General features: G+C 36.5%; 1 protein-coding gene across 5 annotated transcripts in view; it reads right to left on the reverse strand.

Annotated features, from left to right (window-relative positions):
* The window catches only part of LOC127866575 (cGMP-dependent protein kinase 1-like), a 212936-nt gene that overhangs the window by 38070 nt on the left and 150026 nt on the right, over nt 1-24840 (reverse strand). For all 5 annotated transcript variants that reach the window (XM_052407200.1, XM_052407201.1, XM_052407203.1 and 2 more), the window contains 3 exons: nt 6971-7137; nt 3472-3585; nt 2308-2413 (listed from right to left, as the gene is read on the reverse strand). In XM_052407200.1, coding sequence (XP_052263160.1) covers nt 2308-2413; nt 3472-3585; nt 6971-7137 — 387 coding nt within the window. The remainder of the gene's footprint in view (nt 1-2307; nt 2414-3471; nt 3586-6970; nt 7138-24840) is intronic.

Raw genomic sequence — 24840 nt, forward strand, 5'->3', positions numbered from 1 at the left:
CCCAACTGTTGTCCTTGTTGTTTTTTAAGTGTAATATGTTAATTTGTTTGCATATGGTTGCTTTTTTCAAAACTATACCATGACATATCATGGATTGAGAATAGCACTTAGAACTACAGTTTTTGCAACATTCTAATTCGAACAGCATTCTTGCGTGTTACATTTAATGCACATAAAAGAATGCTGATACATCAAATGATATTGTGAAATATATGAAAATCATGATGTGCTCTCTCCAATGATAACAGAAAACTGACTGTTAGATTGAGCGGTAAACGAAAATGCAAATAGTAGCTTTAAAGCCGTACAAAAATGGGGCTTTATGAAATAAGTCTGCAATCAATTTATCATACCCATGGAATATACCAGAAAGATAACGGATGTGCTGGATTGATACATTTTCTATAAAAATAACATGGGTATTGAGCTAATAGATAATTATTGATTCCAATCATAAACCAACACAATTTTCTATTATAAACTTGTGTTATGTTTAAGAAAAAATATTTTTCTATCATGGTTTGTTGTCGAATAACCCACAGTAAGGAGTATAGATGCGTAGGAATTAAATCACGAGAGCGAAGCATGAGTGATTTGATAACACGCATCTATACTCCTTACTGTGGGTTATTTGAAAACAAACCATCATAGAAAAATATATTTTCAATTCTAACACGGGTCTGATTGATTTGGTTTAAGCTTTTGGATGTGAACTATATTTTTCAATACTCCACCCTTCTTAGTACAAAGTTCACTTTTTAGTGACGTCATTGAATTGTACAAACATAATTTTATGACGTCATTTTCATTCATAAATATTTTGCAAATGAAGTCACTTTCATTGAGAACAACAATTGTAGAAACAAAATGACGTCATGTTTACTGATGCTACTGAAAAGCTGACATGCTATAAATGTTTTCTAAATACGCTTCTTAACAAATAACATTCTTTGCAGGCCTGGTTATGCCACTTATCACCAAATATACATTTTTTTTTCATAACATTTATATGCATTTATATGCATGCTACATGTATTACATTTCTTTTAGAGCAGGTTTTAGCACGTGCATTTTACTGCAATATTTTCTTTATTTATTCAGAACTATTTTCGAAACATTAAGCTCTGCCCATAATTTATTGCAGAATAACCCACACTTGATTTCCTTCTTTGTCTATAGAAAACAAGTCGCGTGCCGTGTTAAAATCCTAAATTACATGTAAGAAACAGTAAATGCATGTAGGAATAATTGTATTATTTTAAAATATCTTATAGTTAGCTGTTTAAAAATTGCTTTTTCACCGCTTTTATGTCTCTTTTGTAGAAAATCCCGGCCATTCAGTTGGATCATTTAACCTTCATCCCCCTTCCCCAAAGTTTAACCAATTGAGCAGTACAAGAGGTCAAAGATTGCCCTTATCAAACTGACCAATTTGTAGATTCTGAATATCTCTAGGAACCTATGGAATTTTAATCCCCACAAAATACTCTTAACTTTACCATAAAAGAGCTCTCAAATGAGGGACAACAGCGGCAGACACTTTACTTTCAAGAAATAAAATCGTTCAGCCAAGACAATTGATTTTGTTAACATTGACATTGACATTAAAAACGTATCTGGCAGAGGTTGACATTTATCCATGTGAACAGATTATAAGCGTGTAACCAGCATTTCAGTTTTTTTTATTGATAAAAACTTCATACTGTAAAGCTATGCTATCATTTTCGTATGCTGCTTTGTATTTGATAACAATCATCAGTTCTCAAAATATAACACATTATTTGATATCACAGCAATTATTAAACATTAAATAAAGTTGATACAAAATTTCTAGGAATACAGTACATATTGTATTAAATAACGGTTTATCATCATCTTGTAATCTTAATTACAGACCAGAAATTATCTGAATATAATGACGGCAAATTCTATGATAAACTTCTTCATATTCAATTTCCTATCCAGATAATATATATTTATTGGCTCGATCCTTGACACTGAACCGGATTGTTTGTAATTAACAGGTAAGATGGTTGTGATTGTTATTGAGCGAAAAAATTGTAGATTTAATTTTGCTATCATTTTGGGATGCATGAAGATGTAAGAAGAACATTCTCATAATAGAAAGTCAAGTCATTACATCTTATCATATGAACTTTTGCCACCATAATATTCCAAAATTAGTGGACATGTATTAAATCCCCCCTTGGGAAAATTAAACAAACATGTAATTACTTCCCTACATGAATACCAGCCACTGTATGTGGGTAATAACAGGTTTGGTTTCATCATAGTGTCAATATTTACCTTTTGAGAAAATTAATGTTTTCTTCTTGTCTTTGAATTCCTGTTTTCATCATAATGGCCTGGAAAATGCGTCGGTCCAGCACCCATACTCTGACATCCGTAACCGCTAGCAACCAAGACATAAAAGAAATGCTTCGAATTGTTTGGTACGAATCATACCACTAATTTGAGATGTTAATTCAAATATTATTCAAAACAAATCTATAAATAATGCAGATTGTAAGGTTATTTATTTTGATCACTTTCAATAATTGTCAACATTTTTTTTTTCAATTTAGGATTCAGAGATTTCAATAACGACCACAGATATAAAAGAACAATATTATTGCCCTGAGAAGTCATTATTTGGATGGCATTTAGAACATATTAATGTTCACACCTTAAATAATTGAACAAACACCTGCAGTTCAGTTGTACATTTTGCTAGAAATTATTGCTCAGCTTAAGTCTCAGAAATGTTATTACAGTGCATACAATGACAAATCAAGTAATAAACTGTGAGAAATTATGTGCACCTTCAAGCACAAAGCAAATATCTTCTTTAAGCATTCGTAACTTGTAATGTCAAGGAGCATTTACATAAACAGAGAATTTCAAAAGCTTTCAAACAGCACTATGCTCTAAAAAATAACCATTTAAAAAAAAAAAATTACAATGACTCCTTGCTTTAACATACTGTTTCATATTTTTTCCAAAAAGGACAATTGACACAAAAAATTGAATTTTATAAAATGTTTTGACTTTTTTTTGGTTAAGTAGTTGCTTAATACACAAATGACCTTCCACCTACGAGGGATTTAACCAGCACTTTACACTATATTGGAAATAGGACATTAAAAAGTATTATGATGAAAGCAGCAATTGTCCAGAATAGGGAAACTAGTAATTCCACGACAACCGTTATAATTACAATGTCTGGACTTCATAACCAACAGAATATAGTTTCCCTGTATGGAAATGCTGAATGCAATACATTGCAAGTTCCATGCATATTCAGACATATGTTCAAAGAATATTATCAGAATTATATTGCCTTCTTTCACAAAAAAACTGAGCTGAATGCAAATATTTTACATTTTAACTATAGTCCTAGCGGTCAACATTTTTGTTTGATTTAAAGAAAAAAGTCAAAGGTCAAGGTCATTTCTAGGATGAAGGTAATACCTCGTACTGAAGCAGTGCGGGTGCAGTTGTACAGGATTGCCAGTTCACCGAACGCCCTCCCAGCAGCCATCTTGCCAAGTACATTAGTCTCCTTGAGCACTTCAAATTCTCCCTCTAAAAAATGGATTCAGTTTAATGATGATTTGATGATCAATAAACAACTTATCAAAGCAATATCACAAGCAAATCACAGTCATTAAATCAACTAAATAATGGTTTTTGAACAGTCAGCTAGTGAAAGAAATATAACACAAATAATTTGTCAAAAAGTTGACCATGGGTTTTATCACCGTAAAAAATTGTTAATTTTTTAATAAAAAATTGTTTATTTTTTATGAAAGCAGTTTTACAAATGATCAAAAACGTCAAATAGTTACTTAAACAAAGTTTCGTGAATATTTGTGCATGTGTTTATTTTACATGAAGAGCACTTATATCTTGTATGTTGTTTTTGGTTCAATTTCCAAGAAGAATTAAGCAAAGTGAAATTAGATGACCTATGTCAGAAAAGACTGCAAAAATAATGTTCTTTGCATGGACATATTTGTTTGTACCTGATCATTGCGCCTTGCTTTTGTTAAAGGTCACGCAATGAAAATATAGCATGCAGAGACTTATGGTATGTTCAGACACTAATTATCACATGGGTTATTAAAAACTGCCACATATTTCAAACATCATGTCCACCTAGATGTTGCTATGGTAACTGGAGAAAAAAATCAAACAGCTGCGAAATGTTCTACTGGTATGTGCCAATGAGTTGAACTCAATCCAAACATTAAGTAAAATGAATATCTTATAAATGTTATGTGCGTCTTTTAAACAGAAAAATCCTATTGTTTATATTTTTTGTAATGGGCTTCTACAAGTGAATAATGGAAATATAACAATAAACACTTAAGACTAATGTAATTGCTATGATCAAATTTTTCAAAATGTCAAATTCAACTGCTGTTTTAAAATGTCTCATATACTGCTTATAAAATGTAAATACATAAAGCAAAATTGTCCTAAGAATCTACAGAAACTTCTCTCAGATATTATTGAAAAAGCTGTACTGGTGATAGAAAACCTGTCTGATACAGAGTGACAGTATTGCAAGAAAATACCCTCTGCCAATGTCCCACTAATGGGATCAATATTGATCCCTATTTAGCAATTGCTCCTTTTTGCTGTGTATAAAGCTAATAAACTGCTCACTTAATGGAATTAAATCACACATGTTGTCTTGGGCTCAACATTTGAACCTCAATTTGAGAAAACGTAGCTTAATGCATGTGCATACAGTGTCATTGCAGAAAAACCCATATAGTCTCCACAGGCCAATCAGGGACAACACTTTCCGCTTTTATTGTATTTTTCATTTAAAGGGGCCTTTTCACGTTTTTTTGCATGTTTTGAAGTATGTCATTTAATGCTTTATATTGATAATTGTAAACATTGGAAATAATTAGCACTAGTGAAAAATCGAGAATGAAATTTTTAAAAAAGACAAAAAAGTAACCCTCAACTGGGCTCGAACCACTGACCCCTGGAGTCCTGGAGTAAAAGTATGAACCATATAGACCACTCCGCGCTCACGCAAAGTAAAAAGTATGTTATACTTTATATAAGCAATCCTCGTTGTTTCACAAAATATAACAACAACAAAACTTTCTAAATTCTTCAATCGTTTCGTGTTGCAACGCTTTATAATTTTCGGGTTTTTAAATCGTCAAAAGATGCATATATTGGCTATTTTAGAGCATAGTAAATGTTCAGTATTACTGTTTCCTCACAAATATCATAATTATATGAAAATTTGCGAATCTGAAACAACTTTTTAAAATTTTGTCAATTTATCAAAACGTGAAAAGGCCCTTTAAAATGAAGTCTCTTTTAATGAAAAATCAAGTTTAGCCAAGTGTTGTCCCTACACTTTAAGCACATGAATTAAACTGCGTTTTCCCGAGAGCCATTTATTCCGCATCCGCATATCCGCATCCGCAAAAAAATAGAACCAGTTGAAATGCATCCGTATCCGCATCCCCATATCCGCATCCGCAACAGAACGCTCAAGTGAGCATTCTTATGCGAATGTGGACGAGATACGGACGGCATTTAGCATGATGAGGAGAAAGCTGTCATCTCAAAAATCAACCGAAAAACTTATCAAATTGGGGAAAAATTAATCAATGCAGTTCTTCATATGGTGACTCAGATTTTACCTCAAATGTTTCGAAAAGTAAAGCAAAGGCGCTAGAAGAAGATGTTTCAGGTATTTACCATTTGTATTCTTTTACAGACAGAATGATGATTTGTACCTTATATCTACTAAAATTCATGCTTGTCCTTCATAACAATTATCTCAATTATAATTTTCAGTTTTATCCATATAATAAAAAGTGTGCACTTCGTGCCAAACAGTTGTCCAAAGAAAGGCAATCATGGCTCCAGTTCCAGATTTCTATGGACTTGTATAACGCGGAGTCGAACGTTATTTTGTCACTGCCTACATATCCTACAGGTCTAAACAATTACAGCCAGCCCGTGCCTGAGCATAGATTACAACAATCTTTATTGTCATCTGTTAACCAAGAGCATGGTTTCCAGCATATGTCCACAGCTAGTTATGTGGCCTACCCTGTGGCACAGGCATAGGACAATCAGACCGGCGGCCAACAAACAGGACTTTACATTTTAAGCGCTGCTATGGAAACCTTACAGTAAAACGAGCGATGTCCACAATTTTGTTACAAATTAAAGTGACATATTTTCCTTGTTCGTTTAATGTCTCAAGTACAGTGAAACACAGGTCTTTTCGAGAACATTTTATTTCTAAATACATTATATGCATCATTTGATATTGTTTTATGCTTATGATTGTTGATTAAGTTTACGTTGCCAATATGTAAGTACATTAAAGTTGAATAAACGTATATAAAATTCAAATTATTGACTCAAACAAAATACTTATAGTTACCGCAAGCAAATAGCTAGGCGTTGTTTGGCCCCAATGGTCTGTCTTGTAACCGATTTTTTTGAAATAAACCTCTTCAACTAGAGAGAGAATGTATCCAAATTGTTGTTTGTTTAGTCTAAAGTAACCTTTAAACTCCTCATCAGCAAATTCAAGTTCTTTAACTAAATGGTTGTAAGTTCCAAATGTTTGGCGATTTCTTACTATTGCACGTGCCCACCACCTGTGCTTTCATTTACGTTTACACTTCTTCGCGTGAGCAACAGCAGCAACAATTAATAAAAAATGGGAAAACTCTTCTTCTGCATACATGTACATGTTTTCAGTTCAGAAGTTTTTCCAAAAAAGAAAGATACATTCGACGTATGCGGATAAATGAAATATAGCGTCTGTATTATGATTTTGCGGATACGGATGCGGATACGGATGCGGACAGATGGAATAGTAGCCTTATGGAAATAACTTTTAGGTACTACAGTTTGTACACAGCTAAAGTACAACAACATGTTCATCAGACAGGTGACCATCACAACCACGTACCTGCGGCCACATACAAGTGCTGGCCCGGGTCCCCTTCCCGTATGATGAAATGTCCCTGCTTGACCTGTTTCTCGTACATGCACTCTACCACCTCACGAATCTGAGCAGAGTCTAGCTTCTTGAGGAAATCGTTGTCCAGAATTGCATCTTTAATCAGCTGTTTTGATCTGGAAACAGAAGAAGGAGATTATAAAGTATAACAGATCGACTGCAATTAAATTTTACTTTTGTTAAACATTTCACAGGTGCGCAATATAGGCGACAAAACATGTTCATTAATCATTTGAGCAACAATATAACACTTCTTCATGATTGATGCAAAGAATTCCCAAATACTAAGACAAATACCCTGCAATTCCATATTGTAAGTTATATATTCATCTGTTTTGCATACAAAAAAGAAGGATTTGAAAGATACAATGCAAATAGTATTCATTTAAAATGTAACATTAATGTAGCATAAGAACAAAGAAATCGTATGCAAATAAAAAGAAACCAGGCTGGCAGCTGTTCATTCTGAAACAATTTGCATTTTACCGCCTGTTCTCCAAGTTAAATGACAATTTTAGTGTTCCAGTCTTGACTTTCCAGCATGGCTATTTTACTTTGAGGCCATGTTAGTGTCAAGTCATTCCACTGTATTTCCATGCAATTCCACAAGATTTATGGGTTAAGCTTAAGGATACCAAGTAAGTGGTAATGAAGAACTGAAGAACCATATCTGTCAATTTAACAGACATTGAAGACATAGGAATTGGCTTTACTTTGTAATTGTTTTTTTCCCAATTTATCTTAAAGAAATGAGAGAACAAAAGGTTGAAGTATTCTTTCAGATAATAGGGAAATAAAATGGTTTCTATCAATCACTGGAAATTTATTGGTTTGTCTTGATGAAGAATTGCATGCAAGCATGGGCAGACAAAGTTAATTCAACGCTTTCACTGGTGATACAGATCATACCTCACTGACAAATCAATTCACCGGCAATACATTAATATATTTTTATGCTTAAACAAAAACAATATGGCATACTATTTGATATAAAAGACACTTTAGCATCAGAAATATCATATAAATTTCACTCATGAATTTAGAAAAAAATAATAACTTTGACTATCAAAGACAATAAATGAATATTCTTTACATATAATACTGATAGAAATTCTTTTAAAATCAATACCTGTAATGATATCAAGAGAATATTGACATCAATAATCCTCATTGTGTACATGTAAATACATTGTGTACTTGGTTTATATCAGGAGTTATTTGAATTTAAAATTCCATGTTAGGGAAGAAGCGATAAATAAAATATGTCTAAATATGCATTTCATTTTGTTTGTGAAGGTGATATAAAGAATAAACAAAACATTTGAAGGAACTAACCTAAATATAATTAATACAGAACCTATTTACTGGTTGTTTTCATCATTATGAGATTGTGATAGCCATCAAAGTTGTTCCTACTCAGCATACACACAGTCACAAACTTTTCAAATTATGATAAATTTAGAGATTTTATAAAAAGGGGTTTATCTTGTAAGAAACAAAAAATAATCCTGGTGATTTAAATAATGATTTACCATTCAGCTTGAGAGCGAATGTAGACATATACACTATATTTGTTTAGTTTTCATTTTCTCCTGTAACATATATAAAACATATGGCAAATATTATTGTAAATATTAATCAAACATCCAGTTGAAAGATTTCTCAATGTTTTCTTAACAAACAAACATTTCTGCAAATTTTTGCTTCTATATTAAAGACACTAATCTCCCTGAAGTGCAAATTGAAACAATTTACTAACAACATAAAAGAAGTAAAAACGTAGGTAATCTATAGAATCATATATGAGACTGTTCAGTAGCATAACACTATGTCCAATTACAATAGCTGGAGATTACTTTCACTTGTTAGAACTAATTGAACATGTCACCACAGCTGTAGTTGAATAATACTCAAAGAAATAGTTTTTCTTGATCAATTCTCTGTAAACAATCAAACTGTTTCCATGGATAAGCCTCTGCAATTTCTTAACCCTTTACCACTTAGACATTATTTTGATGCATTTGCAGTCCCTAAGAAAGTTACATTTAACTAAATACCTTTCTATTTCCAACCCCTAAGATACTGATGCGAAGCAAACAGCAAAAAACCTGAACAGACTGCCTGAGTTAATCGCAAGCTGTTGGGCCTGTATTCACCAACCCATTTTTAGACTTAAAAATAAAGAATAGAACTAGAACCAAGAAAAATATGTCCAGGGTTTGAATATATACAGACCCCCACTGATGAATATGTCATTAACAAAATGTTCAACAAGAATAATGATGTAGATAGAGGTGGTTAATACCACGTTTGACTCAAAGTTAAAGAAATTCTTGAATATTCTAATTTAAGGAATTTTCTTTATTCTTAGACTTAAGTCTAAAAATTGTTTGGTGAATACGGGCCCCGGTTTTATGCTGTATGCACATAGCCATATTCACTTTGCTTCTGAGTAATGGGAAAGGGTTAAGTAAATGAAATATTTCTTCAGCTTTGTGTGTTGATGTATCAATTTGATTTGACACAATAACAATTGTAGCAAACCATAAACATTCGTCCACAATACACACTGATGCCCTCTTTAATGGGATTAGTCTGGACTCTGGAAAGATCTGCTGAGGTTGCTTCCTTAAATCGTGTCACATCGCCTTCTTACAGTCACCAGTATTGCATTATATAAATGATGTATACATGCAGCATGACATCATTGCAACTTGTGAACTTGTTCATCCCCCTCTGCTGGGATTTTATTGTTGGCCATCTACATTCATGCATACCAAACAGCCTACTTAAGGAAGAACTGTTCCACGAAGTCCGGGAGAAAATTTGCATCCACTGCTGATGACATACAAACGCTACAGGAAAAATGAATCAATTGAGAATTCAGGTAGAATAAACAAAAAGTGTGCTTTACATAAAATATTCAACAATATAAGCATATATAAGGCAAACTGATAAATTCAAAAGCCTGCCACTGGCGCATGTTAGCAGAATGGCAATTCAGGTTGATATAATGTCAAATGAAGTATGGAAATATAAAATATTTGCCAACTTTGTTAATGAAACTTGGTATAGGAAAAAGGGGCCTAATGCTGAATAAGTAGCATTTTTCAGTCTTTTATTTTAAATTAAATACCAAAATGGTAGTTGCTATGGTAACAGAAAGTGAAAACTAAAATCTGTGCCCTGCCATTACACAAACAAGGGACAAAATTGTCACAAAACCAGGTTTTTAATTTGAAAAAAAAAGTCTGATAAAGGGAGACAATTCAAACTGAACTGATAGTTCATAGTTACCCCCCTTGTTTTAAAATAAATCTATTTTTAGTTGTGGCAACCTTGACCTTGGAGATAGTGACGTAATTCTTTCGTGCAGCACACCTTCCAATGATGGTGAACAAATGTGCCACATGATTTTAAAATCTCACAATGAATGACATAGTTATGGCCCGGACAAGCTCATTTATGGCCATTTTTTACCTTTGAACTCAAAGTGTGACCTTGACCTTGGAGATATTGACATAATTCTTTTGCGCGACACACCGTCTAATGATGGTGAACAAATGTGCAAAATGATTATAAAATCTCACAATGAACGACAAAGTTATGGCCCAGACAAGCTTGTTCTGCCCGCCAGCCCGCCAGCCCAATGACATTCGCCAATCTAATAACCAGTTTTTTCCTTCGGAAAACCTGGTTAAAAACACTATAGGCTAGGTCAATGAAACCAATGGTGATCTTACTCTGAAACTGGAAGGAACTGCTGTTTTATGTGTGACAAAGCTCTTGTTATTCACAACATCTAAACTACAAGGCTGTCAACACTGTTGGTAACACTCACTTGGTATTCTTCACATAAAAGATAATCAGAAAGCCAGGAATATTAAATGCCCCAGTTGGAGGAAGACAGAATATGTATAAACATTTATTTTGCCAAGATGATCAATTACAAATGTAGAATATTATGACCATGATGCCATGGAAGTTAGGGAAACTGTCTGGTCCTTTATACCAGGTATGTTGGTGGTTACTTGGCAAGCCCTGTACGAAATATAGCCAGTGTAACCACAGCTAGTGGTTTAGTATGAATAAATAATGTATCTGGGCAGTGTACAGAATCACATTATGTTTTTTCCTACATGAACTGTAATGCTAATGTCAAAAAATAAACATTGGAAATATATTTATATTGGCTATAGTTATTGTGTTAGTGTTTTGTTCAGCAACAAACATTTGGCAAAACATTCATTTATAAATCCTTTACATTGTGTATAAAAAAACATGTACCACGGAACACTGATTACATTTTGATTACCACCTGCTATTCAGCACAAGTTAGAAGTTAAAACAACCAATAAAAGGTTTTACAAATACCATAAAAAAAACACAAGGAACAAATCATATTCAACAAATAAATGGTAACAGAGTTCAACACGTTTGATGTCCATTGTTCTGCCACATTTTATGGAAATGTGTTGTTAATTTTTCTAGTAAAATTTCCAAAGTTTTCAATACATGGATTTTGTATCACAAGTTATTTCTGCAAAAACGAAACCCAAAAACATTTTGTGCTGAAAAGCAGGTGGTTATCGAAATGTAATGAACACAAACCAATATTCTAAACATGGTGATACAAGAATTCCTTTCCCTGATCAATATGTACACATTAAAATATTCCCCAACCTATGGCTGAATTTTAAAAACAACTATACAACCACCATTAGCATATGCCCAAGGGATCGTACAGTAGGGGAAAGTTGGGAATTTAAACTGATGTTGAAATGTCTGTAATAGAGCAAAATTACCTAATTTCTAAAGTTAATTGGCAAACAGTAAATACAGATATATCGTCATCAGTCATTATTATGAATTTTGGTCTGGAATAACTGGCTAAATGCAATTGCAAAACGTGTTGTCCCAGATAAGCCTATGCGGTTTGAACAGATTTCAATTGCTAATCTGCAATGACTTATAATTCACATGCATTAAGCCTCAGTATCGTGGCTCATTGTCACATTCAGCAGCTCCCGTGACCATCCAAGAGTTACTATGGCCATGTTTTCATCAGGTGTCCCCTCCATCCAATAGTCACTATGGCCATGTTTTCATCAGGTGTCCCCTCCATCCAATAGTCACTATGTCCATGTTGTCATCAGGTGTCCCCTCCATCCAATAGTCACTATGGCCATGTTTTCATCAGGTGTCCCCTCCATCCAATAGTCACTATGGCCATGTTTTCATCCGGTGTCCCCTCCATCCAATAGTCACTATGGCCATGTTTTCATCAGGTGTCCCCTCCATCCAATAGTCACTATGGCCATGTTTTCATCAGGTGTCCCCTCCATCCAAGAGTCAATATGGCCATGTTTTCATCAGGTGTCCCCTCCATCCAAGAGTCACTATGGCCATGTTTTCATCAGGTGTCCCCTCAATCCAATAGTCACTATGGCCATGTTTTCATCAGATGTCCCCTCCATCCAATAGTCACTATGGCCATGTTTTCATCAGGTGTCTCCTCCATCCAATAGTCACTATGGCCATGTTTTCATCAGGTGTCCCCTCCATCCAATAGTCACTATGGCCATGTTTTCATCAGGTGTCCCCTCCATCCAATAGTCACTATGGCCATGTTTTCATCAGGTGTCCCCTCCATCCAATAGTCACTATGGCCATGTTTTAATCAGGTGTCCCCTCCATCTAAGAGTCACTATGGCCATGTTTTCATCAGGTGTCCCCTACATCCAATAGTCACTATGGACATGTTTTCATCAGGTGTCCCCTACATCCAAGAGTTGCTATGGCCATGTTTTCATCAGGTGTCCCCTATATCCAAGAGTCACTATGGCTATGTTTTCATCAGGTGTCCCCTACATCCAAGAGTCACTATGGCCATGTTTTCATCAGGTGTCCCCTCCATCCAAGAATCACTATGGCCATGTTTCTATGAGGTGTCACCTACATCAAATAGTCACTATGGCCATGTTTTCATTAGGTGTCCCCTACATCCAAGAGTCACTATGTCCATGTTTTCATCAGGTGTCCCCTCCATCCAAGAGTCACTATGGCCATGTTTTCATCAGGTGTCCCCTCATCCAAGAGTCACTATGGCCATGTTTTCATTAGGTGTCTTCTCCATCCAAGAGTCACTATGGCCATGTTTTAATCAGGTGTCACCTCCATCCAAGAATCACTATGGCCATGTTTCTATGAGGTGTCACCTACATCAAATAGTCACTATGGCCATGTTTTCATCAGGTGTCCCCTACATCCAAGAGTCACTATGTCCATGTTTTCATCAGGTGTCCCCTTCATCCAAGAGTCACTATGGCCATGTTTTCATCAGGTGTCACCTACATCCAAGAGTCTTTATGGCCATGTTTTCATCAGGTGTCCCCTACATCCAAGAGTCACTATGGCCATGTTTTTATCAGGTGTCACCTCCATTCAAGGGTCACTATGGCCATGTTTTCATCAGGTGTTCCCTCCATACAAGAGTCACTGTAACCATGTTTTCATCAGGTGTCCCCTCCATCCAAGAGTCACTATGGCTATGGGTTCATCAGGTGTCCCCTCCATACAAGAGTAACTATGGCCATGTTTTCATCAGGTGTCCCCTACATCCAAGAGTCACTATGGCCTTGTTTTCATCAGGTGTCCGCTACATCCAAGAGTCACTATGGCCATATTTTCATCAGGTGTCACCTACATCCAAGAGTTACTATGGCCATGTTTTCATCAGGTGTCACCTTCATCCAAGGGTTACTATGGCCATGTTTTCATGAGGTGTCACCTACATTCAAGAGTAACTATGGCCATGTTTTCATCAGGTGTCCCCTACATCCAAGAGTCACTATAGCCATGTTTTCATCAGGTGTCACCTACATCCAAGAGTCACTATGGCCATGTTTTCATCAGGTGTCCCCTCCATCCAAGAGTCACTATGGCTATGGTTTCATCAGGTGTCCCCTACATACAAGAGTCACTATGGCCATGTTTTCATCAGGTGTCCCCTCCATCCAAGAGTCACTATAGCTATGGTTTCATCAGGTGTCCCCTACATCCAAGAGTCACTATGGCCATGTTTTCATCAGGTGTCATCCCCATCCAAGAGTTACTATGGCCATGTTTTCATCAGGTGTCCCCTACATACAAGAGTCACTATGGCCATGTTTTCATCAGGTGTCCCCTCCATCCAAGAGTTACTATGGCCATGTTTTCTTCAGGTGTCCCCTCCATCCAAGAGTTACTATGGCCATGTTTTCATCAGGTGTCCCCTCCATCCAAGAGTCACTATGGCCATGTTTTCATCAGGTGTCCCCTCTATCCAAGAGTCACCATGGCCATGTTGTCATCAGGTGTCCCCTCCATTCATGAGTCACTATGGCTATGTTTTCATCAATCAGGTGTCCCCTCCATCCAAGAGTCACTTTGGCCATGTTTTCATCAGGTGTCCCCTCCATCCAAGAGTCACCATGGCCATGTTGTCATCAGGTGTCCCCTCCATCCATGAGTCACTATGGCTATGGTTTCATCAATCAGGTGTCCCCTACATACAAGAGTTACTATGGCCATGTTTTCATCAGGTGTCCCCTACATCCAAGAGTCACTATGGCCATGTTTTCATCAGGTGTCACCTCCATTCAAGAGTCACTATTGCCATGTTTTCATCAGGTGTCCCCTACATCCAAGAGTCACTATGGCCATGTTTTCATCAAGTGTCCCCTACATCCAAGAGTCACTATGGCCATGTTTTCATCAGGTGTCACCTCCATCCAAACGTTACTATGGCCATGTTTTCATCATGTGTCACCTCCATTCAAGAGTTACAATGGCCATGTTTTCATCAGGTGTCACCTCCATCCAATAGTCACTATGGCCATGTTTTCAACAGGTGTCCCCTACATCCAAGAGTCACTATGGCCATGTTTTCATCAGGTGTCCCCTCCATCCAAGAGTCACTATGGCCTTGTTTTCATCAGGTGTCCCCTACATCCAAGAGTCACTATGGCCATGTTTTCATCAGGTGTCCCCTCCATCCAAGAGTCACTATGGCCATGTTTTCATCAGGTGTCCCCTCCATCCAAGAGTAAATATGGCCATTTTTTCATCAGGTGTCCCCTACATCCAAGAGTCACTATGGCCATGTTTTCATCAGGTGTCCCCTACATCCAAGAGTCACTATGGCCATGTTTTCATCAGGTGTCACCTCCATTCAAGAGTCACTATGGCCATGTTTTCATCAGTTGTCACCTCCTTCCAAGAATTACTATGGCCATGTTTTCATCAGGTGTCACCTCCATCCAAGTGTTACTATGGCCATGTTTTCATCAGGTGTCACCTCCATCCAAGAGTTACTACGGCCATGTTTTCATCAGGTGTAACCTCCATATAAGAGTTAATATGGCCATGTTTTCATCAGGTGTCCCCTACATCCAAGAGTCACTTTGGCCATGTTTTCATCAGGTGTCACCTCCATCCAAGAGTCTATATGGCCATGTTTTCATCAGGTGTCACCTCCATCCAAGAGTTACTATGGCCATGTTTTCATCAGGTGTCACCTCCATCCAAGAGTTACTATGGCCATGTTTTCATCAGGTGTCACCTCCATCCAAGAGTTACTATGGCCATGTTTTCATCAGGTGTCACCTCCATCCAAGAGTCTATATGGCCATGTTTTCATCAGGTGTCACCTCCATCCAAGAGTCACTATGGCCATGTTTTCATCAGGTGTCACCTCCATCCAAGAGTCTATATGGCCATGTTTTCATCAGGTGTCACCTCCATCCAAGAGTCACTATGGCCATGTTTTCATCAGGTGTCCCCTACATCCAATAGTTACTATGGCCATGTTTTCATCAGGTGTCCCCTCCATACAAGAGCTACTATGGCCATGTTGTCATCAGGTGTCCCCTCCATCCATGAGTCACTATGGCCATGTTTTCATCAGGTGTCACCTTCATCCAAGATTTACTATGGCCATGTTTTATCAGGTGTCCCCTACATCCAAGAGTCACTATGGCCATGTTTTTATCAGGTGTCAGCTCCATCAAAGAGTCACTATGGCCATGTTTTCATCCGGTGTACCCTACATCCATGAGTCACTATGGCCATGTTTTCATCAGGTGTTCCCTACATCCAAGAGTCACTATGACCATGTTTTTATCAGGTGTCCCCTACATCCAAGAGTCACTATGACCATGTTTTATCAGGTGTCACCTCCATCCAAGAGTTACTATGGCCATGTTTTCATCAGGTGTCCCCTACATCCAAGAGTCACTATGGCCATGTTTTCATCAGGTGTCCCCTCCATTCAAGAGTCACTATGGCCATGTTTTCATCAGGTGTCCCCTACATCCAAGAGTCACTATGGCTTTGGTTTCATCAGGTGTCCCCTACATACAAGAGTCAATATGGCCATGTTTTCATAAGGTGTCCCCTCCATCCAAGAGTCACTATGGCCATGTTTTCATCAGGTGTCCCCTCCATCCAAGAGTCACTATGGCCATGTTTTCATCAGGTGTCACCTCAATCCAAGAGTCACTATGTCCATGTTTTTATCAGGTGTCACCTCCATCCAAGAGTTACTATGGCAATGTTTTCATCAGATGTCCCCTAAATCCAAGAGTCACTATGGCCATGTTTTCATCAGGTGTCACCTTTATCCAAGAGTTACTATGGCCATGTTTTCATCAGGTGTCCCCTCCATCCAAGAGTTACTATGGCCATGTTTTCATCAGGTGTCCCCTAAATCCAAGAGTTACTATGGCCATGTTTTCATCAGGTGTCACCTCCATCCAAGAGTTACTATGGCCATGTTTTCATCAGGTGTCCCCTAAATCCAAGAGTTACTATGGCCATGTTTTCATCAGGTGTCACCTCCATCCAAGAGTTACTATGGCCATGTTTTCATGAGGTGTCCCCTAAATCCAAGAGTTACTATGGCCATGTTTTCATCAGGTGTCCCCTCCATTCAAGAGTTACTATGGCCATGTTTTCATCAGGTGTCCCCTACATCCAAGAGTCACTATGGCCATGTTTTCATCAGGTGTCACCTCCATCCAAGAGTCACTATGGCCATGTTTTCATCAGGTGTTACCTCAATTAAGTACCGTAACAACTCTCTAAACGACAACCCAGTCATTAAGACAAAATTGCTTTAACCACCACCATATTTCAGTCCTGCAATTTTCCTTCTATATTTCAGTGATCGCTGACACAAGCAACCAGCTAACAGCTACTTCGACCACTTAAATCAGTACCAATCAACGACATTGATACATGTAAAAATTGACATCCGCTAAATGACCAGTAACTTTCACACCTTACTTGTTTGGGTTTTTTGGTTCGATCTGGTTTGTGTACGGAGTCATTGTGACCCATTTAATGCATTTACATCGACTGCAAGGTGTCACATATTTTGCCCTTGTTTCTCTTTGTAACCCTTGATTCTTGATTGGTAATTAGCTTATATGATGGAGTCTTTGATCGTAAAACTGGTGATTGTTTGGTACACACTTTAAAGATTAAACAATGTGAATAGTTTAAAAGTACAGATAACTGAGTAAGATAGTTGTGTTTAAAATAAAAGATTGATTTTAACAATAGTGGTTAAAGTAAAAAGCTCTGCTTAGAAAATAACCCATTTATGCCTAGCCTCTAGAAAAAAGGCCTTGGCTAACAGTGTAGACCCAGATAAGACGCCGCATGATGCTGCATCTCATCAGGGTCTGCGCTGTTTGCTTAAAGGAATTTCTGTAAGAAATATTCTAAACATAGAAATAAATATACTAGACATCTCTAATTTTGGAAGTAAATTGATCCAATTTAGAAGGATGGGAGAATCCACTAGGCATAAATGGGTTACCTGTTTCTAGAAATCTGAGGCTCACTAGCAAAAAACACAGTACATTTATTTGATTTTTAAAAGGATAGTGTCATGATGAAAATTATGTTTCAGTTCTTGTTTGAAAAGCTTGAAATACTATCTTTGTACAATGTATTGATTGATTACTGTAATATTGCATGCACAAAGATTAAAGTTCATGAATATTTACCATTTGTTTAATGTGTCCATCAACATTCAGGAAAACTCAGCATTTAGATCACCTCAATATTAGGACCAACATTCAATAGTCCCACAGGTGGTCTTAATAGTGAGGTTTCACAGTACTTTTTATTTGTAATATTTTCTGCATGGGATCAACTCTCGGCAAAGGTCTTGTAACTGATTGGCGCAATTGTTATTGTATTGGTGCTTTTTTCTTTAATGATAAGAAAATAACTATTTCTGAAGAGAAATTCTTACCAATAGCTAGCTTTTTATGTAAGGCTAGTAAACATAGTATTTTATGTATTCCAAGACAAACAATTAACAACACACCCTTGCCTGCACTACAGGTATACTGTACAAACTGAAGTAATTTGAATATGGGAGGGGGGAGGTAATACACAATAAAGTTTGCCTCTGCCTATTTAAATCTGCTATTAACAAACAAGAGTGCCAAACTGTCACAAGATACGCCTGTTTGAAGGTTTTGGACACCATGCTAAATGCTTGAAGTGCACTAAGTGAACTAGTGACCTAGTTTTTTACCCGGCATGACCCATATTTGAACTTGACCTAGATATCATTTAGACAATACTTTTGACCAAATTTGATGAAGATCGGATGAAAACTACTTCAATTAGAGAGCGGACACCATGCTAAATCCTTGAAATGCACTAAGTTAAGTAACCCCATGACATAGTTTTTGACCCGGCATGACCCATATTTAAACTTGACCTAGATATTGTCTAGATACAACTTCTGACCAAATTTGGTGAAGATCTGATGAAAACTACTTCAATAAGAGAGCGGAGACCATGCTAAATCTTTGAAATGCACTAAGTGATCCCATGACCTATGCTTAATGCTTGAAATGACCTTGTTTTTTACCTGGACTGACCGATATTTGAACCTGACCTAGATATCATTTAGACACAACTTCTGACCAAAGTTGGTGAAGATTGGATGAAAACTACCTCAATTAGAGAGCGGACACCATGGTTAATCCTTGAAATGCACTAAATGACCCCATGACCTAGTTTTTGACCCAGCATGACCCATATCTAGATATTGTTTACATACAATTTCTGACCAAATTTGGTGAAGATCGGATGAAAACTTCTTCAATTAGTGAGCAGACATGCTAAATCCTTCAAAAGCACCAAGTGACCAAATGACCTAGTTTTTGACCCGGTGTAGCGGTCCATTTTTTCCCCCGGCCAGTTTTTCCCCGGGGAAAAATTGGCCTAGGCCATCTTTTCCCCGGGGAAAGATTGGCCTTGGCCGTTTTTTCCCCCAGGGAAAAAATGGCCCAGGCCAATCTTTCCCCCCCTTGGCCAAATTTTTCCCCTACTTAAAGAATTAATTGCAACATGACTCTTGGCACTTTTTTCGCCCCTCAGCCAATCTTTCCCCCCTCCTTTCTTAAGAATTAATAGCAACATGACTCTTGGCCATTTTTCTCCCCTCGGCCAATTCCCCCCACCCCCCCCACCCCCCAAAGTAATTGTCAAAAGATAAAATGTAAGTGTAAAAGTGGTCTTTGGAACGAAACCAAATGGTAGGGGGGAAAAACTGGCCAGGGGGGGAAAATGGCCTAAAAGTGAATGAACAAGAGGGCCCTGTATCGCTCACCTGAAACTCCTTCTAGATTGCAAACAAACATTTTGTATGATTTGACTTAGTTGTAACCTAGCTTTTGCCTGCACATGACCAACTTCCAAACTCAGGTAATGATTTGATAGAGATGGACAATGTGACCCATTTTCATGAAGATCAGGAAGAAAATATGACATCTAGAGAGTTAAAGAAAGTTTTCTATAATTTGACCTAATGACCTAGTTTTTGACTACCTATCACCTACTTTCAAACTCAACCTATATTTCATTGAGATGAAGGTTCTGACCAATTTTCATGAAGATTGGTATGAAAAGTGAACTCTGGAGTGTTAACTAATCTTTTCTGTGATTTGGTCTGGTGACCTAGTTTTGGAACAAATATGACCCACTTTCAAACTTAACCTAGATTTCATTGAGATGAACATTCTGACCAATTTTCAGAGGGGGGGGGAATTTGCGGAAAGGTGAAGAATAAATGTAAAATAGAAGTAAAATGAAAGATAAGGGGGTTGAGGCAGTTTTAGCAACTCTCAATTAAATTCTGTTGTTAAAACTACTTTTACATGTTAAGGTGGAAAAACTTGCCATGGGGGGAAAAACTGTCCGAAAAGTGAAGAATAAATGTAAAAGATAAGTAAGATAAAAGATAAGGGGGTGGAGGCAGTTTTAGCAACTCTCAATCAAATTCTGTTGTTAAAACTACTTGTACATGGTAGAGGGGGAAACTGGCCAGGGGAGAAAAACTGGAAGAAAAGTGAAATATAAATGTAAAAGATTAGTAAAATAAAAGATAAGGGGGTGGAGGCAGTTTTAGCAACTCTCAATCAAATTCTGATATTAAAACTACTTGTACATGGTAGGGGGGAAAACTGGCCAGTGGAGAAAAACTGGAAGAAAAGTGAAATATAAATGTAAAAGATTAGTAAAATAAAAGATAAGGGGGTGGAGGCAGTTTTAGCAACTCTCAATCAAATTCTGATATTAAAACTACTTTTACATGTTAGGGGGGAAAAACTGGCCAGGGGGGAAAAACTGGACGAAAGGTGTAGACGGAGATGATATATTAAATGAAAAATCAGGGGGGGAAGAATTGGACTACGGGGGGAAGAATTGGCCTAGGCCACTTTTTCCCCCGGGGAAAAAATGGACTAGTCCCTTTTTTCCCCGGGGAAAAAGTGGCCAGGGGGGATAAAATGGCCTGTTACACCGGCATGATCCATATTTTAACTTGACCTAGATATTATCAAGATACAACTTCTGACCAAATTTGGTGAAGATCGGATGAAAACTACTTCAATAAGAGAGCGGACACCATGCTAAATGCTTGAAATGCACTAAGTGACCTCGTGACCTAGTTTTTGACTCGGCATAACCCATATTTGTACTTGACCTAGATATCATTTAGACACAACTTCAGACCAAATTTGGTGAAGATCAGATGAAAACTACTTCAATCAGAGAGCAGACACCATGCTAAATCCTTGAAATGCACTAAGTGACCCCGTGACCTAGTTTATGACCCAGCATGACCCATATTCAAACTTGACCTAGATATTATCAAGATACAACTTCTGACCAAATTTGGTGAAGATCAGATGAAAACTCCTTCAATTAGAGAGCGGAGACCATGCTAAATCTTTGAAATGCACTAAGTGACCCAGTGACCTAGTTTTTGACCCGGCATGACCCATATTCAAACTTGACCTAGATATTGTCTAGATACAACTTCTGACCAAGTTTGGTGAAGATCAGATGAAAACTTTTTGAATTAGAGAGCGGACACTGCTGTGGACGGCGCTGCCCGCTCAATGCCCGCCCGCCGCCGCCAAGGGTGAAACTATAATACGTCCAGTTTTTTCAAAACTGGTGTATAAAAAAAGAACAATATGTCAATTTTAAAGGGAAACATGATAAAATGTCAAATAAAAGTCGGTAAAATTTTCTATTTCCAAATTCCCTTCCTACAAATATCAAGTGAAAAGGGTCAATATAGTGCCTACAAACATTCAAATATATTAAACAATGTTTATTTAATTCCTATTGACCTCACTAATATTTACAGTCCATGGAACAATAGCAAAACAATAGAACCTCAGGTTAATTTCTCTGACTTACAACTTTCCATTAGAAGGGCAATTGCATGATTAAACAAAAATATTGGTAGCATTGAACTATTGGTAGCTAATAAGTAAGCGTTTTTTTGTAACAATAAATTTGTTGGTTTCAGAATATTAAGTGATGTAAATTATTTCAGGTTAAAATAGGGGTTGTTTAGCACTATATTTTTCACTGGGAGAGGTTATAGTCGAAATATGGTGAAATTGCGGGCATGTAGCTTAAAAGTGAATTTTAGCCATAATGATTAGTATGTGCACTTTTTGACAATCAAAATGAGAAAATATGTCTGCTTAAAATGGTATTTATTTATTTAACTTCACTAAATTATATCTGTTTTTCTTTGGAGCTTGAATTCCTACACTCTTAAAAACAAATGTTTAAACTTTCAAATGTATCTTTTTTCATTTTGGTATAATAATTTGGTATATAATTATAATTATATAATTTGGTAGAACAACGCATTAAATCATCAGGGGAAACAAGTTTTTGGTTCCCACTTCGATATCGCCAAATAAAGGGTTATTAGGTTGGTTTAACTTATTTTTTATCATTAACTTACATCTAAAATACACATCTATACCCTCTTGATATTCTGCCTTCATATCTTAAAATTAATTATGTCAATATTATCAAATGTAGCAAAAATTAACGAAAACTTAACCTGAAATACTTCAAAAACAGTTTACGATCAACTCAATAATGGAGGTCCAGGAAATGTTATAAATAAATAATTTTACACTTCATCTACTTGTTCTGAAATAAGTTAAAGTTGTGTATTTGTATTAGACAGGTAAGCTAATCTTTGCTTTAGATAATCAAGCATCTAACTTAATAGATAATAATCCATCTAAACTTTGCATGTCAGAGTAAACATGGGTAGATGCCCTATTGCTATTGTGTATGTGTCTGTCCTGTCAACTAATCATCCTTGACTATTGATGTTTATTTATCTTTAAGTCATTAAAACAAAAGAGAATTGATTTATATAATTACATGCCCAACGTTCTACAGAATCAAAACAGCCATAATTTTATCAGTAGAAAAATCTGATGGACATACCAAAAGTGCATTGAATTAACTAAACAAGCATGCCAAAATATACAGGCATTCATCTACCGGTAGATTAATATAGCTGAGTGTTGGTATTTTCCGGCATCAGATGCCGTCAGATGCATCTTAATTTGAGCATATTAAACAAATATAAACTAATTATTAAGGTTAAAAAGATAAAACAAATAAAAAATAATTTTAATAAATGGTTTTGATTAATGTTTGTTCAGAATTGTCATTAATCACCATGAAAGTCTGATTATATGATATTTTAAAACAAAGGATAATTGAGTGGCAAACCATGGCCATACATTATAAGAGAAGAATTGTTTTAAAACTTTTTCAGCGGTCACTAAATCATCTTAAGCCGCATACTATTCCATGTCTTTGTTCAATATTTAATATCTGACTTAACCCTGTACCACTTAGATACCTATTTTCACGATTTTGAAGTCCCTTAGAAAGTTACATTGAATTTTAGACCTTTCTTACTGGATTCCAGTTTTTAAGGCTTCAACTCCAAACCTTAGATACTCAGATGAGCAGCAAACAGCATAAAACATGAACAAACTGCGAGTTGCTCGCAGGCTGTTCTGGTTTTATGCTGTTTGCACATAGCCATTTCCACTTTGCTTCTCAGTGAGAAAGGGTTTCACATATATTATAAACGGTAACATTCCTATCTGAAATAAAGTGGGGCAATACAGACTAATACTACCATGATTTATTATTGCTAAATGAGCTGATGTAGTAAAACACTTGCACTTGACAGCCATTCACTTTAGCATAAATTATATTTAAACAAACCTACATTTTAAACTTATTTAAAAACACTCAATCAAACAGGAACAAATTCATGATGAACGTCAATTCATCTTATTGTCCATGTGCATGTGATGTCTGATTTAATTAACACAAAAATAAAGCAATACAGTTTATAATAGTAAACCATAGGGTCCACAAGTAATAAATGATAATATACATGTACTTGTAAAGACAATTTTACCTTTCACAAATTCTAACACAATATTCACTGATCTTTTAGAAAAAGAACAAAAAAGGCATTGTAAACTTATACCATATCATTGTTCAAAAGGTAAACAAAACAACAAAAAGAAGGAAATTAGTTAAAAAATACATAATAAATATTAATGTATTTCACGTAATTCTCATCTTATAAAAAAATCATAAATAGCTGTGAGGAAAGGTCCACAGCGTTCTTTACCAAGATTCAATATTTATGCTGGCATCTCTGCAGTCACACAAAAAACAATACTTAAATTGTGTGTCTGCCTAAGGAAAGACACAATGAATCAAAGAACCCCTTCAAGAAATATAGTCTTGTCTGTACATAAATGCCACACCACCTGGAAACTAGGATGAAGGCATGCTTTAAAGCAATAAGTTACAGAGACTTTGCCCATAGCTATGAGCAATATATAGTAAAAATAAGTCACATTTCCAATAGCATGTGATACTTATACCAGGTGTATGCTGAAACATGCTAAACATTCACACATAAAGCACCTGTGCTACATCATTATCAAGTATTCTTGCCCTGATCAATGATTGTTCAGCACTTCATCAAAAGTTCTTCAATAATGGCATGGACATATGAGCGTTCTGGGAAAAATGGGCTAAATACATTTGCGTAAAGTATTATCTCACATTAGCCTGTGCAGTATGAACGAAACTTTCCCCCCTGACTGGATTTTCAGTAAGAAGAGACTTCCTTCAAACCCGAAATTCCACAAAACCAGTGTGTCTTACCTGATTAGACTGTGTGGACTGCACAGGCTAATCTGGGGCTACACTTTCCAACATGGATTAAGCCCAGTTTTCACAAAATTTGGCTCATATACATGTACTTTGGCGATAAAATTACCTTAAAGCCTACAGGCATAGCTATTTCTTATATAGTGCTTCTAAGTTAACTTTGTTGCATTACCTATTTGACATCAAATGTCAAAGACTGGTGAAACAGCTAT

The sequence above is a fragment of the Dreissena polymorpha genome, chromosome 2, assembly GCF_020536995.1.
Source record: "Dreissena polymorpha isolate Duluth1 chromosome 2, UMN_Dpol_1.0, whole genome shotgun sequence".
Taxonomy (NCBI): domain Eukaryota; kingdom Metazoa; phylum Mollusca; class Bivalvia; order Myida; family Dreissenidae; genus Dreissena; species Dreissena polymorpha.